Source organism: Polyodon spathula, chromosome 3 (genome assembly GCF_017654505.1).
Source record: "Polyodon spathula isolate WHYD16114869_AA chromosome 3, ASM1765450v1, whole genome shotgun sequence".
Lineage (NCBI taxonomy): Eukaryota > Metazoa > Chordata > Actinopteri > Acipenseriformes > Polyodontidae > Polyodon > Polyodon spathula.
The window spans coordinates 50,446,813-50,465,727 of NC_054536.1; the positions used below are offsets into that span (position 1 = coordinate 50,446,813).

The following is an 18,915-nucleotide window of genomic DNA, read 5'->3' on the forward strand; positions in this document are numbered from 1 at the left end:
GTGTATTCAATCTGAAACAAGTACAAAACTTACACCAATATTTAAAATACATAATAAACACACACACACACACACACACACACACACACACACACAATTTTAACTAGCAATAAATGACTTGGTAGCAGCAGTTAAAGTTATTGGTTTAAGAAAACGTACTTATGGTATAACTTTGCCCTTTAACTCAATGGACCTTACTTAGAAGCAACCACAAACAAGGCACAAACACAATTTATCACAGGAATAAACAAATAACTGTAATGGTATAAAACAAGAAACGACACTTAACACCTTTCTGCAAATGCAGGAGCCTATGCACGAGATGTCCTAATGTGGACACCGTACAATTGCCTTTCCTGTTCAAATGTGTAGATCGCATAAATAACTGCTATAGACTATATTGTTTGGTAAAGTGAGGATGTGACCTGGACACATTTGTGTGTGGATACTTTATTATTATTATTATTTGCAGTTACATATTTTCAATCACTCGTGTTGGTAAGTTCAAAATACACGTGTGATCATAAACGTTTGTATAACATTCTGGAAGCACCGCCCACTCTGTGTTATGCAAGTTTAATGCTACTATATAAATACTACATATACACTTGTGGGGATGCGACCTTGACAAATTTGTGTGTGTGGATACTTTAGTTTATTTTTTACGCAGTTACATATTTTCAATCAGTCATGTATTGGTAAGTTCAAAATACAAGTTTGATCATAAACTCCAGTTTGTATAACATTCTGGAAGCACCGCCCACTCTGTTATGCAAGTTTGATACTATATAAATAGAAATGTATGTACCGAAGAATAGGAGCTCTCCGAGTCTTTACCTCAGCCTGGTAAGAAATGCTTCTTATGCAAAGAAACTGTTTTTGATCAGTTAATTTGTGTTTATGTTGATAATTAAAGCTAAGAAATCCAGGTTACCTACAAAACTATACTTAATTTGTTTTAAGTATTCATATTAATATTCCAATTGATGTGTGCCACATATCGTCTTTTTTTGGAGATATAGACATGTTTTTTTTTTTAAAATGATTTAACCAAAACTATTGAACGACTATATTTAAAAAAAAAAAACTAGTCTGAGAGATGGTCAGGAAATGGAATCAGCTGATATTGAAACAGAAAATACTGTTTCACTGAATCTACAGATACGGCTCTTTGTTTTTTTTTGGGGGGGGGTATTTTTTGTGTGTGTTCACGTGATATGCCCCTTTTAAGTTATATTGGGCAGACTGCTTCTTAATTAAACTCTTGGAAAGAGTTGATTGTGAAACAAGATCACTGTCGTTTTTTTCTTCCGTAACTTGAATTAGACTATGATTAATTGTTTCATTGATAATGTTAAAAAAAAGGCACCCTCTTAATCGAAACGGAACACAAAAAGCGAGTTCAGTTAAATTGCTTTTCCCGGATTTAAAATTGACGTTGCAAAAATATAACCTGTTTTTTAAATAAGTTTATTCTTAATTACCGTTTAATTTAATTAAATCAATTTAACTTGACTTGCTATTTGCGTTCGGTTTGAATTAAAATAAGGAGCTGTTTTTTTGTTTATCAGTGAAACAGTCATAATCTCAATCAAGGTACGGAAAAATAAATAAATAAAGTGAGTTTATTTTATAATTAACGCTTCCTATAGTTTAATTGAATGGAGTCGTCTGAAAAATGGACATCATGTGATCAAAGTAAAAACCGAAAATGAAGACCCTGAGAATTAATGATTAGCTGTGCTTCTTGTGCTGGCTTTCAGAGACTGAAAGGAGCAGGAATTCGTAATGCATATATATGGTGCGGGTGGATTCTGTGTATGTGGGGAACCTGGGACAATTGAAATTGATGCACATTTTTTAATTAAGCTGTTTTTTTTTTTTTTTTTTTTTAAGGTAATCTGACAACCTACAATGGCAAAGCATGACCCTTGGCGTATTATTGTAATGGTCTTTGCCTTGGTGGCCTTCATTATTATGTTGGGTTTCAATGCAATGGCAGGGACCGGTAGCTCAGGTGGTAAGTTGGAGCTAATGAGTTAATGCATTTGTGACAGAAAAAAAAAAATCTTAACAGAGTAACACTAAATAACCACACAGATAGGTAACAACAAGTCTAACAAACATAATCTTATAGACATTTTATTAAACCCACTGTTTAATCTATTTAATTCATTCTAGGCTATTCTTCGAGATTGTGTTTTATAATCTCAAATTATTACTGTATTAATCAGACTTCTGTTACTGCACCCTTTTCAGGTCCTTTTATGCAAAATACAGGGAATGTTTCTGCCAAGTATGAAACTGATATTACACCTTCAGGTTGGACTTTCTCCATTTGGGGAGTCATCTATGCCTGGCAAACACTTTGGTTTGTTTATGTTTTTGCTGGCTTTTGCAGAAGGTAAATTTAATTTGACTTAAATTGCATAGCCTTTAATTAGGTGCATGCTTTTCAAAAATGTTCTTTTTTTGTGGGGGTGGGGGGTGGTACTTTTATTTTTAATTTCCTACTTATATATGCTTCATTTAAATTGCATGCATGCTGTACAACTAGCAGCTATTCCATAATAATATACTATGGGTGAAGTTTAATACTAACCACATGCAGCCTTACATTTGTCAATTGTTTTTTTTTTTTTTTTTTTTCATATAAATCTAAAGTATTTTTTGCTTCTTTTCAATTCATTTTGTTAGGAATGCAGATGGCTGGATGTACTGTGAACCTGCCATCTTACCCTATGGGTTCTATGTCACCTGGATTATAAACAACATCTTTAATATCATCTGGCTATTCCTGTGGGACAGAGAGTATGTTGAAATTTCCTGAAATAATTCAACTTACTGTCACTTGCAAGTGATCCAAAATATTTCCGTATGATTACTTTTCAACAGCAATGGTATTAGAGTGATGTTATTAATTTTATTTATCAAAACATACATAATGGCGTCATCTTTTTTTCGTTCTTTTGTATGAAATCCTTACCTTAAAATTAAAATGTTGCCTAAAGCGGAATAATATATTGTAGCACAGGATAAGATTGTTATCGGAAGAAGGCAGTCTGAACAACAGATTGTGGTTCAATAGCCACCAGGCACTTTATTTGCAGGAACTGGTTTCCATTACACAGCCAGTAACACAGCACGCAATACTCCACTCTCTTGAATCCACCACCCACACAGCCTGATGTAGCCTCTTTAATTATCCTCTTCAATCCCCCCTCAGACCCAGACACACATAGATGCAACCCAGCACCCAATCAGTGCCCACAGACCTTCACCACACAACATTACCCACAGACTACAATGTATAATTTTAGCCGAGCCTTCGGCCAATCAGAACCAGGTTGGCTGCAAAAGTCCAACCTCGAGTAGTAAGCTCCTTTTGTGCACCGGCACATCCTTACAGCTGGGCCCCTGCACCTGGCATTTCACGTGGCACCAGTTAATACCCACAAACAACCCAGCATGCAATAGTCCCTGATAACGGTGCAACCACAGACAAAACCTGTCCGCCTGCACCCACCGCTACAATATACATATATATTTATTTTGGATCTTTTCTGCTGTGGAAAAATGTCTGGTTACACTATAGCTGTACTGTATATGTAGAGTGTACACCATTTTTACGAATGAGGATGGCTGAGTATTTAACTTCTTTCTTTTTATTTTATTACAGGTATATGGTAGCAGGGGTTATTATCCTGGCACTGATTACTTTTACCAATTACATTGTTCTGTTCTTCTCTTACCATGGCCTAAATACTTATTTTGCCTGGCTAAATAAGTACTACAAAGTGGATCTTTGGCTCATCCGAATACTGGTAAGAGTTGAAGAGACATATGTAATTGGACTGCAAACTGTTTTTCTTCTTGACAAACTTGAAATAAGGAACATAAAATCACTGTGGGCCTTAAGAGACATCCTGTTTTGGTTGTGATTATTGCCACTGCCTTGCATGCTTAATCTTCATTTTAGAAGAACATATAATTGGTGCAGTATTACACAGTATTTAAAAAAATTCTTTGGAATTTGGAAGACATTGTAGTTGTATCCAGAATGTTTTGGTGAGAGCAAGCAAAATAGAAAGGGTTTAAACCCCTCATACAAAAAAATAAAAAATAAAAATAAACAATGCTGTCCACCATTTATTATTATTATATTATTATTATTATTATTATTATTATTATTAAAATACTATAACTAAGATGTTTCGATATCTGTGTTTTGTATACAGGTACAAAATGGAGTGGCTGTCTATACAACCTGGACAACGATAGCAACGCTTCTTAATCTTGCTGTTGTTTTAACATACAATGGAGGGGTGTCTAGAGAGACAGCTGGAACTGTAGTCCTGTCAGTTCTCTTGGTCGAGGTCATTCTATGGTAGGTCCTTCAAAATTAACCTGTTTCTGAAATATTTGTACTCTCCATCAACTGCTTTTAATAAGACATTATTGGATTGATGGGTTGAAGCTTAAACAAGTACAAATGTTCTGTCCCTTTGGTGACCAGTTGATTCAGTTTCACATTATGGTCTATAATATACATAGTAACTCTGACATGTATTATGTGTTGCATAAACTGAGGGTCCAATTTTCCACTGTGGGCAAATTGCCCATTTATGCATTTACTATGGAGGGGGGCACTTACTCATTGGGGAAAATATAGGTGTAGATTTTCTTGTTGCAACACAACTGACCAAATATGATCGAAGTCTTAAAGTAGACATTCAGTTTGCTGGTGGTCCTGTTTTTCATAAGGACACTAGAACAGTTTAACAGAAAAAGTTTAACAGTGGCTAAATGGCCAAGTGGAACCCATGATTAATTTATTCTTCAAAACAGCAGTGTGGACACGCGTAGAAAATTCAGAGCAATTACAGGCAGCTGCAGTTACCATATATGGCTATAGAGGGGCTTTTTAAATTCAAATTTCCATTTGTGAACATTTTTCTTGACATTGAGATTTATTAACACCTATTAGAAACACGCATATGAGTAACTTAGGCAAGATTGGTAAATCAGGATTTAGTTATGCATGCGACAATTCTAAACCTAATGCTTACCAACACGCAGGAATGATAAATATAGTCACTGGCGATCCTCCGCTGTACTGACAGTGTTATGGCAGGTGTTTATAATTGTTTTCAGAGAACATCAATTATGTCATATTAGGACAAGCATGTTTGGAAAAGTTGAAGAAGCCAATAAAAAAGAAACACAAAATAAACATGTATTTTTGTTGGACAGGTTTATTGCAGAAAACTTCTTCTTGGATAAGTATGTGAGATACACCCTGACAATCTACCCTGTTGTCATAGTGGCTTTATGTGGAAATATGACAAAGAACTTCAATGCTGAATCACCTAGCCGAAATGGAATCTTTATTGGTGAGTCATATGCAGAAATGATCATAATCACCCTATTTTATGCATTCAATTCAAATATTTTTGGGGAGTCATAACCATGAAATACAAGGTATGTCACAGGCCCAGATTTTTGGGATGGAACCGCAGAAGTCTCGCGTTTTGATTGGTCCATGTCTGTCACATGAATATGTCGTCACACGAGTGGTAAAGCCTGCAGGCATTTTTAACATTGTTATCAGAGAGAGAATATATGAAAATTAATTAAAGCAGTAGTTTTCCTTTATTAAATGCCAATATTAAAACACTTTTGAGAAGGAACATGGTATTCCAAAAAAAAAAAAAAGGAATTTCATTTGCTTATATAATGTCCATCAATATATAGTCATGAGTCTGTGTTTATCAGACCACTTGGGTTTAAGAGACCAGTGCCCTTATTGTATTGTATTAGTCAATATTTTCCTTCTCTATTCCTGATAGCTCCTTCTGCCTGGAGGTATCAGCTCAAGTACTCCTTTACGATTTTCTCTCAACTGAATGCTACCTCCAGTTGCAATAAAATGGAGAATAATCTGATGAACACAACCCCCCTCCCCCACCCCCCGTTTATTTATAAAAAAATGTAAGGTCACAACAGGCTGGTTTAGGACAGAATAATAAACACCTTAATTCTTAAAACTTTGGAAACAGTCGTATTTGCTTTCTATTCATCAAAGTTAGTATGAATAATACAAAATAGTGTGCACTGTATTTTTTTTTTTTTTTACGTTAACATTTTCTTCTCGTCTCTGCATAATTGTGTGACATTTAAATGTTTACCTCAAGGTAAAACCTCAAGATTGTGATCACAAAACACTTCGAATGGACTTAATCGGTGCTTCTGTTGCATAAATACACTACAAAAGGTGCCCATTTCAGGTCTTATATATAATGGACATTTTTGGTAATATTTTGCCATAGAAAATCGCGTTCCTGGAGGGTGGCGGGATTCCTCCTGTCGTACCCCATAAGTCCAGAAATCCAGGGCCAACGAATTCGGTTGTACTGTCTTTAGATGTCTTAGCTAAATAAATTGGGTTCCTTCGAGTTCGTACGACCCGCGACCACCGAGCCTTACTCCAATGGTGTTTTTATAATGGGATTTGCCATAGGGAGGGGGGGGTCTCTTATCGTACCTCATATCTCCACGACCCTTGGGGCATGGAACTAGAGAGCACTCTCTTCACTGGGCACAGGTTCATATGCCACCATGCCGCCAGATGGCGGGCGTTGCCCCAAAGGTGTTTTATAATGGGATTTCCCATAGACATTTTTCAGGGTGCGATATCTCAGGTTTTGGCAGTCACTCCAAGCGATGTGTCCCCAGCTGGAAAGAACCCCAATTTAGACTTTTTTTGCTAACCTGGTGCTTAAAAGCTATTGGAAATCCAACCTTGACACTCCATCAGGCTGAAAATGTGAAAATTTGTTGAAAATATAGCATTTGAAAATGTATGGCTCCCTGTGAAAGAGGGGCCCCAGACATGACCCAAGGAAGTTCTACTCAGGTTCTAGGCCCCCGGGTCATTGAGATATGACTCAGAGTGGTCGTTTTTGGACAATTTTGATGGGGCATATCTCGGGTTCGGTTTTTTGCGACGGTTCTTAGTGCCAGGACAACTCGGCAAAGTTAATTTTTTCATCACAACTCAAGTTTTTGGGTGAACCACTGCGCCGTTTTAGGAGGTTCTTTGGGGCACTCTACCGAGTCTATATCACTTTCATTGGTGGTTCTGTGTGCTCAGGTTCAAGAGATGTGCATGAAGATGTGTTTTTCAACCCTGCCATAGACATGAATGAGGCTGAACACCCTGAAATTTTTCTTTGCAAAGAATTGCTACAAAACTGGGCATGTTGCATTTAGGCTGGTCCCCTGAGTCTAGAACCATTTGAATGGTGGTTCTAGGTGCTTCTGTTCCAGAAATATGCACTAAAAGTGATGACTTTAAGCATAAGGCAATAGTGTGATTTGTGTCACGTAAGGACAGATGCTTCTGGATTCATTATCTGCATGTACTACAGGTGCTCTGTAGCAATTTTCAGCTTGGCGCATGCATTTGTTACTTAAGTAATTTGGGGTACAGTTGGAACAAAAACCAGGAGGGACACCGGCCTTCCACGACCAGGATTGGAGACTCCTGCTAGCAGATTCATTGCTCCATATCACAGGATTTATATTGCAGCATTTTTAATTAAAACACCTAATGAATCTCCCTATTGTTTCTTGCTAATTCTGCATTTGTTATGTGCTTCTCCAGGCAGAATGTTTGTATTTTATGAAACAAGCAGTGTGTAGTGTAGTGACTACATCTTCTTTACAGTGAGTGGAAAGTGATCAGTTTTGTTTAAGGAATGTATAGCTAGGTGTGTGCATGCAGGGGTTGCTTAGAGGTGTGTAGTGTGCAAGAGCTGCATGGTGGTGTGTGCGTGTAGAGGTTGCATGGTGGGTGTGTGGTTGCAGAGGTTGCATGGTGGGTGTGTGCGTGCAGGGGTTGCATGGTGGGTGTATGCATGCAGGGGTTGCATGGTGGTGGGAGTGTGCAGGGGTTTCATGGTGGGTGTATGCTTGCAGTGGTTGCATGGTGATGTGTGCGTGCAGGGGTTGCGTGTTGATGTGTGTGCGGGGGGGTGCAGGTTTGGCGCAAAAGAGGGAGCGGGAGATGAGGGCATATAAGGGGGTGCAAGGAAAAGACGGGGAATGGTAGGCTAGAAGAGAAACTACTACAATAATTTATTTTCACTTTCGACGCCCAGTCCCCTTTTCTCACTTTATTGTTTTACTTTGTGATTATTTAATTATTGTCAAAATAAACAGCCTTCATCTACTTATGGTTGCAGTCTCATTTCTGCCCCCCCAAAAAACTGAAATGCTACAATATGTTGATGGACATTACATAAGCAGATGAGATGTCTTTTTTTTGGAATAACATATTCCTTCTGTTTTAATATTAGCTTTTAATAAAGGAAAATGACTGCTTTAATTAATTTGCATGTATCTATTTCAGTGCAGTGTAGTTTCTTCATTGTAATAACAAATACCTTTTTTAACATTTACATTTTAAGTTTTTTCATTAAAAACTTTTTTTTTTCTGGGGCGATTAAAAAATATATTAACTTTGTTTCATGTACTAAGGGTTGCTTTTAAATTAATTCACGGTCCAGTTTATGGTAAACTGTGCTGCATGACTTAGAAACTGTGTTGAATTCGAAAATTATCTAAAAACCAAAGCGGCCCAGAATTTGTGACATTATCTGAAAAGCAAAGCAGCCCAGAATTTGACGTAAATGAAAACGGGCAGTCTATATTTAAAACTGTGATTACATTAGAGATAAACTAATGTATCCTGTAACAAAACTGCATTAATGTATATATTTGATATTAAAATACGTTGCGCAAACGATTGTAGATATATGCTATTTGAAAGAGAAAAGTACACCACTACAGGAAAAAAAAAAACAATTCTTACATTCGTGCATAACATGATAATTCATATAAAGTAATAACCCATAGAGTGTTATATTAGTACAGCAAAACACCATGTTATATTTTAATTGAAAGGTTGTGGAAAGCAGATCTCTCGCTCTCTTTCTATCTCTGATCGCAATGTTAAAAATGCCTGCAAGCTTTTCCACTTGTGTGATGACATATTGATGTGACAGACATTGACCAATCAAAAGGCAAGACTGTTATGCGGTCCCATCCCAAAAAAACAGGCCTGTGTCATACCTCACAAACACACTAAAGGTTAAAATGGGCAGAGCAATTTCTGGGACTACAGAGGACAAAACTTTATGGGAAAACCAGAGTATTGCAACAACTATGAATGATTAGTTACCACCATGGTCCGTACGGATCAATTGATCGCTTCCTTTTTTATTTTTGTTGCCAGTTGCAGAGTTTAAATAAAAATGGGGGGAGTTATAACTAGGCCTCTTTTGGAGAGATATGGCTTTCTTCATACAGCTGATCCCTTTATTTTAACTTTGCTGTTTTATAAATGCTTTTGGTTAAGTCCAGTTAAGCTTACACTATATACTACGTTTGGCAGTTTATTTTTAAGCACATTTGTATGAATTGTGTGATAAAAGTATTATTTTCTTTTATTTTATTAGCTGTGCTGCTGGGAATTTCCTGTTTAATTTTCACACTGCGAGTCTTGTTGGTGGTATGGAGGCATTTTACACACGACGTACACCAGCTCTCAGACTCGATACCAGTGTCACCCAAGGAGATCTCAGAAAAGAAGAAGCGGATATTTGTTTAAAACTGATGTGTATTGGCTTGTCCTGCTCTAGTAACACTTGCTCATGTGCTCTGAATACTAACAAAGGCACAATCCAGTCGCCCTGCTGTGTGCCATGATAGATACAACTCCTTGTTTTCAGCAGGGTTTTAGGCCCTGAAAGATTAATTTAAATTGCTACAGCAAATATTATTTTATTCAATTCATCAAAACAGTGCTGTGTGTAATCATGACATTTTCTTAACTTTAGAAGTGGTATTGTTTAAATATTTAGTCTGATTTTAACCCTTTATCATATTGAATTAGACACTGCACTTGTGTGCATTGTTCAGCATCATTTGTATGCCAGACAGTGCTTTGCAAGTAATTTCAAGAGTAATTTTAAAGATACCTATTTAAGTTGTAGTTTCATGTGGGGTTTTGGGAAATGCATGTCAAAATAGGTTGAAAGCCGCTGCAGTAAACCATAAAAATTTTCTTCAAACCCAAGTACTACTGTTATCAGTAAACTAACCCCTGTTCAGTATTGTGTGGCCTTGAACTGAAGTCGATAAAGCAGTTCACGTTTTCCAGTAGTTTTATTTACAAATATTGTAAGTTATTCACAAACAAAAACCCCCACAGATAACTAAACAAACTTTTATTTTTGTAATTCCCTAACTATAACAGGACAGTTTAGCTGTTTCCCTCTAAAGATTTTTAATCCACCAACCAAAACCTGGGATTGCAGGCTGCTATTTGTTATAGTAACACTATTTCACTGTGTGGGGAATAAGGCTGTTCTCAACCAGAGATTAACATATATTCCCTCTCTTACCTTGTCACGTTCTATAATATGCAATGCTTTTTAAGATTCTTTTTGTATTAGGTTATTGAACTCCCAATGATACAATCAAATGTTAAGTTGTTCTCCTGGTGCAGGTTTAATTTTCTTTAGTTCAGATTCTTATTTAGTATAGTTTTAGGAGTCTATTCCCTTAGTACAAACCAAACAGCTGTATTACATATGTACCTGATGAACTGAAATCATATCTCAATAAATTATTGAAGTCGGGTGTAGGTACTTGCCCTTTGAAATAGTAACCTTATTATGAATGACAATATAGGCAGATACATGCAAAGTTTGATATGACTTCAACACATCTGTTCTCTAGGGTCCTATTGAGGGTGCTCTGCTGCATATGGTAAAGAACGTTTGCATTGTGCCTTACACTCATATCACAATTGCCCTAAAACATCTTTTCTAGTCCCATAAATGTAAATATATAAATAAATGCATTAAGGTATCTTTAGACAGGTATTTGATAACTATCACATAGTTAAAATTAACAAGCATGTCAGGGATATTATTCTCCCACCATGGCTGTAAATACAGAACTAGAGGTAAAGTAGCAGGTACATGAAAAAGTAGATGCATCCCCACCAGTAAAATCTAAATAATTGTTCCAGTTTAGGTGACATTTCCCTATCAGATAACTTTTGTATTTGATCCTTTGTGTATGACTAGTGTCTTATGATGACTGAAGCTTTTGTTCTATATGGGACAGTGTTCCAGCTTTACAACACAAATTATACACACAGACTGATCTAGTCTTGAAGTTGTGCAGGTTTGTGATATGAAGTTGTGATAACAGTCAGTTGCCACAGCAATTTCGGTAAAAAAAAAAAATAAATAAGTACATGCAATTACCGGTAGATATTGTGGGGACGCAGCCATTAACTAAGTTTGACAGGGCTGGCCTTTTTATGTCTGTTTAAAGAGTAGGTCTGAAATAGTTGGTTTTGCTGCATTCCACGTGCAGGCGGATGGTGCATTCAATTACCTTGCATACGGCTCTTTATTTAGTCTCTCCTCTTTCACGTAGCTGGCAGTCCCCTCCAGACATCAGTGCCTTACACTTGGTGCTGTTCTAATTGGGTGTCCAGTGAGAGGTGCTGCAACTCTAAACCAGCCAAATGGCAGCCCAGAATCCTCAACTGATCTCCCTCCGGGGTTTGTGAGCTGAATCAGAAGCAATACTTAATTGACTCTTTTATATGTGTTCTGATTGTTGGGCATTTTCATTTTGTAAGACCTGTGCTTAAGCAGTTTGTTTTTGATTCCTTGAAATGTGGGAGTTTTAACCTGAGTTTCAACATTGCAAAATAGGCCGAAATGAAAAATAAGGAAATAAGTTTGCACCTAACCATCAGTTTGAGTTATTTTCTCTGGTCTGTACTGTGTACTAGTAAACTGTCAAATTATATGTTTTTATGATACAAATCAAAGTAAGATTTACAGTTGTTTACAAATGTTTTTGAGCAAAACGTAGCAGATATTAGTTGCAGACGAATTCAAGAGATGTAGTTAATTTAAGGACAGGAAAAAAATATTAACAAATGTTGTGTTTTTTATATATGTTGTATTCAATGTAAATCTTCGGCTCTACCTGTCATGACCTACTTCCATTTCACATATATTCTTCAAAGCAATAGCAAACAAGTTTGTACTCAGCTCTGCAATAGATCGTTGGTTCTACCCGTCCTGAGAAAGTTTAAACAGGATTGGACTAGTATTCTAAAACTTTGACTTGGATGTTAATGTTTTAATCCATATATATGTGAGCTAGTTCACCTGTGTGACATTGACCTCCATCATCTATTTAGACTGTAAGAAACCGAGTGTGAAAGAGAGACTGAAAACGTCTATTGGATAAAGTGCAGACATATGTGTTCCGTAACTTAAAGTTACAAATTCAGATTTTGTTTATTTTATTTTTTTTAATCAAAACAAGTTATATCTGCGCATTCTTATTCTTATTCTGCCCAGTCTTAAGAAAAACAAGGAAGATATCTTTAGCGTGTCAAGTACAATATATGTCACTCAGCAAATGCCAATCGTTGCAATTGAATAGACACAGCATACAGTCAAGTGATTCCTGGAGACAGGCTCCATTCTTGCTCAGACATTATGAACATGCCATTGTTCATAGAATACACTGAAGTTCTGCATTAGTGCAGCATCCCCCACAGTAACTCACATGCTGCCAAGAATGGGCTTTTCAAGATATCTTTTGTTTGTTTCCATAAAAACAACATTTGGATCATCCTTAATGCTTCTTAGCCTTGCTACAAGTTCATTGTAAACACAGCTGCAGAATAGGGATCTTGGGTTTTCAGTATTCCCCGGATTCTAAGCATATGCAAACTATGACTTAAAGCTCCAAGGAGCCAATCTTGTATGTCCTTCTGTACCTAGGTATTCTGGGGCAGTCACCGTAACAATTTTAAATTGTGTGGGAAGTTTGTTCAAAAATGAAAAGGATAGGGAGGAAAAGTAGTGCCCATAAAATGATATTGCACAGCATTACAAAGGTAGTGCTGTTCTTATTAACACAACTTGTAGTTGGACAATCTCTTATGTTTGTCAAAGACTCATTTCATGCCCTGCACTGCACTGCACCACCCGTATAACATATACCAAGACATACACTGTGAGTCAAACAGACGTGTACACCTAAGAGTGGGCGAGGTTACTGGACCATCCAGGGCAGATGTGGTATTGAAGCGCAGACATAGTGTGGGGCCAACATAATGACCCGTCACTAGTGCATGCTTGGGGGCAGGTCTGGTCTATTGAAGGTAAGGATATTAATGGCACTGGGGCGCTAGTATAACCACACATCAATATCAAAGGGCAATTACTATATAGGGTAAACCTAGCACTAATTCGAACCTTTCGACCAGGAGACAAGGTAATGCTGCTGCTTCCCTCATCAGAATCGAAACTGTGTGCTAAATGGCAGGAGCAATATGTTGTGATCCGGGCTATAGGGAAGGTGAATTATAAAATTACACAGCCCGATTGCCATAATGAACGTGAAATTTATCTTGTAAATTTATTAAAGCCCTGGCAGGCAAGGGTGGTCTTGTTTATAGCCCCAGGCAATATAGAGGATAATTTAAGCCCCTGTCCAGAGACCCCTAGCACAAAAATCATTTCACTGGATGAACAATTGGTTCAAGATCGGCAACGGGAGCTGCGCAAGCTTATTGAAGTTCAGCGATGTTTTTTCTGACTTGCCCTGCAGAACTAATTTGGTTGAATATGACATTATCTCTCCACCAGGTGTCACCGTGTGAGAGAGACTGTACCAGTGTAACAGGAAATAAGTTAGCCGTGAAATAAGTTAGCGTTTGCCTTTTTGAGTCTTTCTGAGCACGCACAAATCTTAGGATTTAAAGGCAAGGTTAAGCCGTCTCCATTTTCTGTCTGTCAACTTTAATTCAGAAAATTGTTTTACTTTTAAAAATGTTGTCAGGACCTTTATTAAAGCTACTTTATATGTGGTTAAAATTTAAAACACATTATTATAATATTAATAACACTTTTTATTGTATCATGTTGTATTTTAATAATAGCGGTTAACTTTAAGCTGCAAAGATGTGGTCGTGCGATTTTATTTTTATGTGCAATTATATTTGTGTTATATCTTTATAATAACACTTTTTAAATAATATGACAATACCTGTTATTTAACATTCCCAGTTTAAACCATCATCAGAGTTTTCATTTTAAGTTTGTAATCACCTAATATTTGCATTATAGGTTTTCTTTGTACAAATATTACCGAAAAATAAATAAAAACGATATTCTGTATATTGGTTACAACATATCAGAAACAATTAAGGATTAAGATTTATTTTTAAGTGCAATTAGATTATTACATCTGTCAAGTCAAAACCCCCTCCCCTCTATAGTGTACTGCCCTGGCCCACCCCAAAAAAGGCGCGAAATCTAAAACAATTTATTCTTTATAAAATATACAAAAAACAAAATCAGACCACATCACAAGCATCAATCTGTAAACATTGCACTCTAATTTATCATTCATAATACAGGTGTGTGTATATACAAGTCCATATATGTGAAGTCCGCGTGTGTTTCTTGGTATGATCGCATGAAAGTATGTTAGGAAGCCGGTCGTTTTGAGCGTTTCTCAAATTTTCTATACATCTCTAAAACACTATCATTCACTAAAAATATATACGTTTTCTGTATATATTAAAACAGGTTTAGATATTCCCACATGTAGACTTGATTAAAACGTCAAAAACACTATTCTCTGTATCAATAAAAGTGTTTGTACCCACTTCCCCATAACATTTATTTAAAAAAAAAATACAAAACAACCAAGCATTTTACCATGAAAATAAATTTGAGCCTTCCTAGAATAAACGTTTATATTTGCTTAAGCCACAGTATGATATGATACAGCATTTTTGAAAGGAAATAAACATTTGGCAAGTAGTGATTTTAACTCTGCATAAACATAAATTATACTGACAAAATAATGTTTTTAAAATATTTATTTTTGTTAAAAACCACACTGCACATCCAAATACAGCAAGCGCTTTAAATAAAATGTATTTATAAAAAAAACTTAAAATGTACATTTACAATTCGATAATTAAGACGTCAGTTGTTACTTTTTTAAACAGAAAAATAATGTCTGCAATACACTTCGATAAATATGATGTCAAACGTCACATTTTTAAACAAAAAAAATACGGTCTGCAATATTTGTTTTCGTTTCTTAAAAAAATACAAATGGCATCTGTAAAATCTTGGATAAATCTCCACAGAATCTTGCCTTTAACTTCGAAAATTCATGCATGCGCGGAAAGGCTCAAAAAGGCAAACGCTAACTTTTTTCCTGTGACACCACATCCCAAAAAGTCGAAGAAGTGGCGTTCACAAAGAGTTATGGGACATGCTTGAGCTTGGGGTGATTGAACCTTCCAGGAGCGAGTGGTGCAGTCCTGCTGTCATAGTGGCCAAGAAAGACAGACCCAACCGCTTCTGCGTAGATTTCAGGAAGGTAAATGCTGTTGCCAATTTTGATGCCTACCCTATGCCTCGGGTCGACGAGCTTTTAGATAGACTGGGAAAAGCGAGGTTTATCTCCACTCTGGACCTGAGAAAGTGATACTGGCAAATCCCTTTAACCCGCGGCTCCAGAGACAGAACCACATTTTCAACACCAGATGGGCTGTTTCACTTTAAAACCATGCCGTTTGGGCTACATGGTGCGCCCGCTGCCTTTCAGAGACTGATGGACCAGGTTTTACGCCACATCATGAATATGCAGCAGCATATATTGATGACGTGGTTATTTACAGCTCCACCTGGCAAGAGCATTTGGATAGGATTGCAGCCATCCTTCAGTCTTTACTGGTAGCCCGGCTGACAGCTAACTTGAGAAAATGTGCATTTGCCAAGACAGAGACTCAATGTCTGAGAGTTTTTTAATGGGAAATGGAAGGGTGAGACACATAGTCACCAAAATCCATGCTTTGGTCGATGCGACAATCACCAAAACCAAGACTCAGGTGAGGTCACTACAGGGATTAGCCGGTTATTACCACCGCTTTATCCCCCGAGTATGCCACAGTGGTTAACCCTTTAGTTGACCTCACCAAAAAGAGAGCTCCAAATTTAATTCAGCTGAGTGTCAGGGGGCGTTTGATACTATTAAGCGTTGACTTTGCCAGGCCCCCACTCCCCCACCAGATTCATCCGCCATACCGCCGCATCGGATGTAGGTTTGGGTGCGGTCTTGTCTCAAAAGGTAGATTAAGTAGAGCACCCGATACTGTACATCAGTAAAAAGATGTTACCTCAGGAACGCAACTACTCCATCATCGAAAAATAGTGTTTGGTCATTAAATGGGAAACTCACTCTTTATGATACTACCTGCTGGGACACTCATTTGATCTTGTCACAAACCATGCCCCACTCAAGTGGTTAAGCACAATGAAGGACAGCAATGCCCAGATAACTTGGTGGTATCTGGTGTTACAACCCATGTACCACACGGTACACCATGCAGGGAAAGACCATCAAAATATGGATTATTTTTCCCGGGAGGGGGAAGTAATGGGAAAGATAGATTCATCCGATCCTTCGGCTCCACTCTGGGTGGTGGGATATGTGACAGAAATATAATGAGTTCTGGTTGTAAATCTCCCTCCTGACCTGTGAGGGCGCTGAGTAGTAAAAGGAGAAGTCTTTGGACAGGCTGGCCTGACAGTTCATTTCCTGGGTTGGGAAGTCGGTCAGCCTGGAAGAGACTCTGTTGCAGGAATGTATTGACCCAGAAGTTAAACGAGGTAGCAGCTGCAGACAATAGAGTCAGCTGCAATCATTTCCCAAGGGGTCATGCGTGATAGCATAAAGGGGCCGAAGAATCGGAAATCTTTTCCTTCGCTTGGTTTGTGTTATAAACTGGAAGGACCGTGTGAGACTCAGAGAAAAGCGTACTAGAAATATTTGTGAGTGTTTTTTTTGTTCGTGTCTGTTTAAGTAACTGTCTGTGTTTGTATATCACTAGACAGCTAAACATGAATCCGGAGCTGTCGCCATGGGCCAGCACAAAACCGTTTCAACACTGCACTACAGTCACTGTTAATCTTGTTATCAAGCACCCCAATTTGGTGATTGTGTATTTGATGGATGTATGAACTGTGTTTATTGTTTGGGACAGCACCCCGTTATTATTAAACAGTGTAATACAAATTGCTATGTATTTTTTTAGGTCATCAGACCTGGATTTATAAAATAAAGCACCCCTTTTTCTAAACTGGATAACAATTGTCTGCCTGTGATTATTCCTGCACTGCATCACCTCTGCAACTGTTCATTGTCAGCAGCCACTTTGACACACTGAGTTATGCTGTTGATTCTGAATCAGTGGGATCTTTTAAAAGTGAAGGTAAAGTTTTGTGTTCAATCAGCTACTACAAATTTCATCTTTATAAATGTGTAACTCAAACGGATATCTTTACACACAGGTTTGTTTTTAACAACACATCAGAACATTACTGAAAGGTTTGCACTGCACAAAACTCCAGATACCGGGCTCGTATCAATATGGACAATGATTAATGTGGGGAATGGGGTCTGGCTTATCTATGTTTTCATCACTCTGTTCAGAAGGTAACACTCCCTAGACCTCTCACCCCTTAGGTCTATTCATTCAAGTAGTTGCAGCTAACAAAATAATTCCATACATCTGACATGATAGCACTTCCACTTCTCAAAAACATTTTAAAAAGAAATATATGTTGTATTAAATACTTACTGTACTTAAAAAAAGAAAAGTTCTTTGTTTCCATGCTGTACTCACAGGAAGTGTTGTCTGGGGCTTCAAAGCATGGTACGAGCAAAAAAACATGTCATTTAACAGGGGAAGCAACTGGTTTGTTAATGACAGGAAAGAAAGTAATAATGAGGTGGGGACGGTTTCTTCAGGTGAAACAACCAAAGTACAGCACCACCCAAAAGCATGGCTGTCTAGTGTAATCCTGCTTTTCACCCTTGCAAATAACGTGGTGAGCAATGGATTTCTGTTCCTCTGGGACAGACAGTAAGGGAGTTTATTGTTATTTTATTTTCAAACTGCATCCTGTTTGTCACTACTGTGATAGCAGTTTTAGAGCTTGCCTGAATTTAGGGCACTGACATCACACAACAATGCTGCCCATTATGAACACCCAGGAGAATGTTTTAAAAATGTCAGACTGCTCAGTTGTTTCTTAATAGGTTTCTATTATTTATTTTGATGTTTCTGTCAAAATATAAAATTGAGGCATACAGCACCTTTGCCAAATCTATGGCCCGTGGACTGCTTCAATACTGCCAGTAATCCAGATCACAGATCTCTGGGTTAATTATTGTGAAAAATGCATACACACAGAAATCTTCGAATCCAAAATACAGAGGCTGTAGACCATGTTTTTAGAAGTAATTCCCGACATGGACAGCATTATTTTGATTACATGTCAATGAAGATATGAGATGTGAAGACAGGGGAAACAATTCCTTCGAAATAAATCATTTTTGATCACTTCCAATTTTTGGTGATGAGGTCTCAGACAGAGATTAGGGACCAATTGCAGGTTTTCTGGCCATTATGTCCTATTACAATAACAATACCAACAAAGGCTATATCAGATATTCTGTATCAAAAGTGATGGGTTTACAAATCCTTATTCCATACTTCTGCTATGTTATGCTTGGCATTTACTAAATTTGTACCAACATGACACTTGGTTAAAAATCTAAAGTTCTTCAGATCTTTGGCACGTTAGATAACTGGTGAGCATTACACCGTGTAACAAATTATTATTATTTTTTTTGTTCCTGGGTAGTAAGTGTTATTTCCTAATTGCTTATGCCTCAAAAGTATAGAAAATGGCTATTATTCCCCACAAACTTTGC

General features: G+C 37.4%; 1 protein-coding gene across 3 annotated transcripts; it reads left to right on the forward strand.

Annotated features, from left to right (window-relative positions):
• The first annotated feature begins 373 nt into the window (after positions 1–373).
• Positions 374–13,764, forward strand: si:ch211-161h7.5. 3 transcript variants are annotated; one of them, XM_041245366.1, is made up of 8 exons: positions 374–498; positions 1,897–2,020; positions 2,260–2,404; positions 2,698–2,811; positions 3,680–3,824; positions 4,239–4,387; positions 5,254–5,393; positions 9,522–13,764. In XM_041245366.1, exons 2-8 carry the CDS (start codon positions 1,915–1,917, stop codon positions 9,671–9,673), a joined length of 951 nt encoding a protein of 316 aa, XP_041101300.1. In that variant the 5' UTR covers positions 374–498; positions 1,897–1,914; the 3' UTR covers positions 9,674–13,764. The 3 variants fall into 3 exon arrangements, with proteins under 3 accessions (XP_041101300.1, XP_041101299.1, XP_041101301.1); XM_041245365.1 differs by lacking the exon at positions 374–498 and adding an exon at positions 524–846; XM_041245367.1 differs by lacking the exon at positions 374–498 and adding an exon at positions 524–698.
• Positions 13,765–18,915: the final 5,151 nt, after the last annotated feature.

Bases quoted from the DNA above. Each gene is read 5' to 3' on its own strand.
- si:ch211-161h7.5 (XM_041245366.1), top strand. From the start codon at position 1,915: ATGGCAAAGCATGACCCTTGGCGTATTATTGTAATGGTCTTTGCCTTG. The intron at 2,405-2,697 runs GTAAATTTAATT...TCATTTTGTTAG, and splicing joins TTTGCTGGCTTTTGCAGAAG to GAATGCAGATGGCTGGATGT. The intron at 5,394-9,521 runs GTGAGTCATATG...TTATTTTATTAG, and splicing joins CCGAAATGGAATCTTTATTG to CTGTGCTGCTGGGAATTTCC.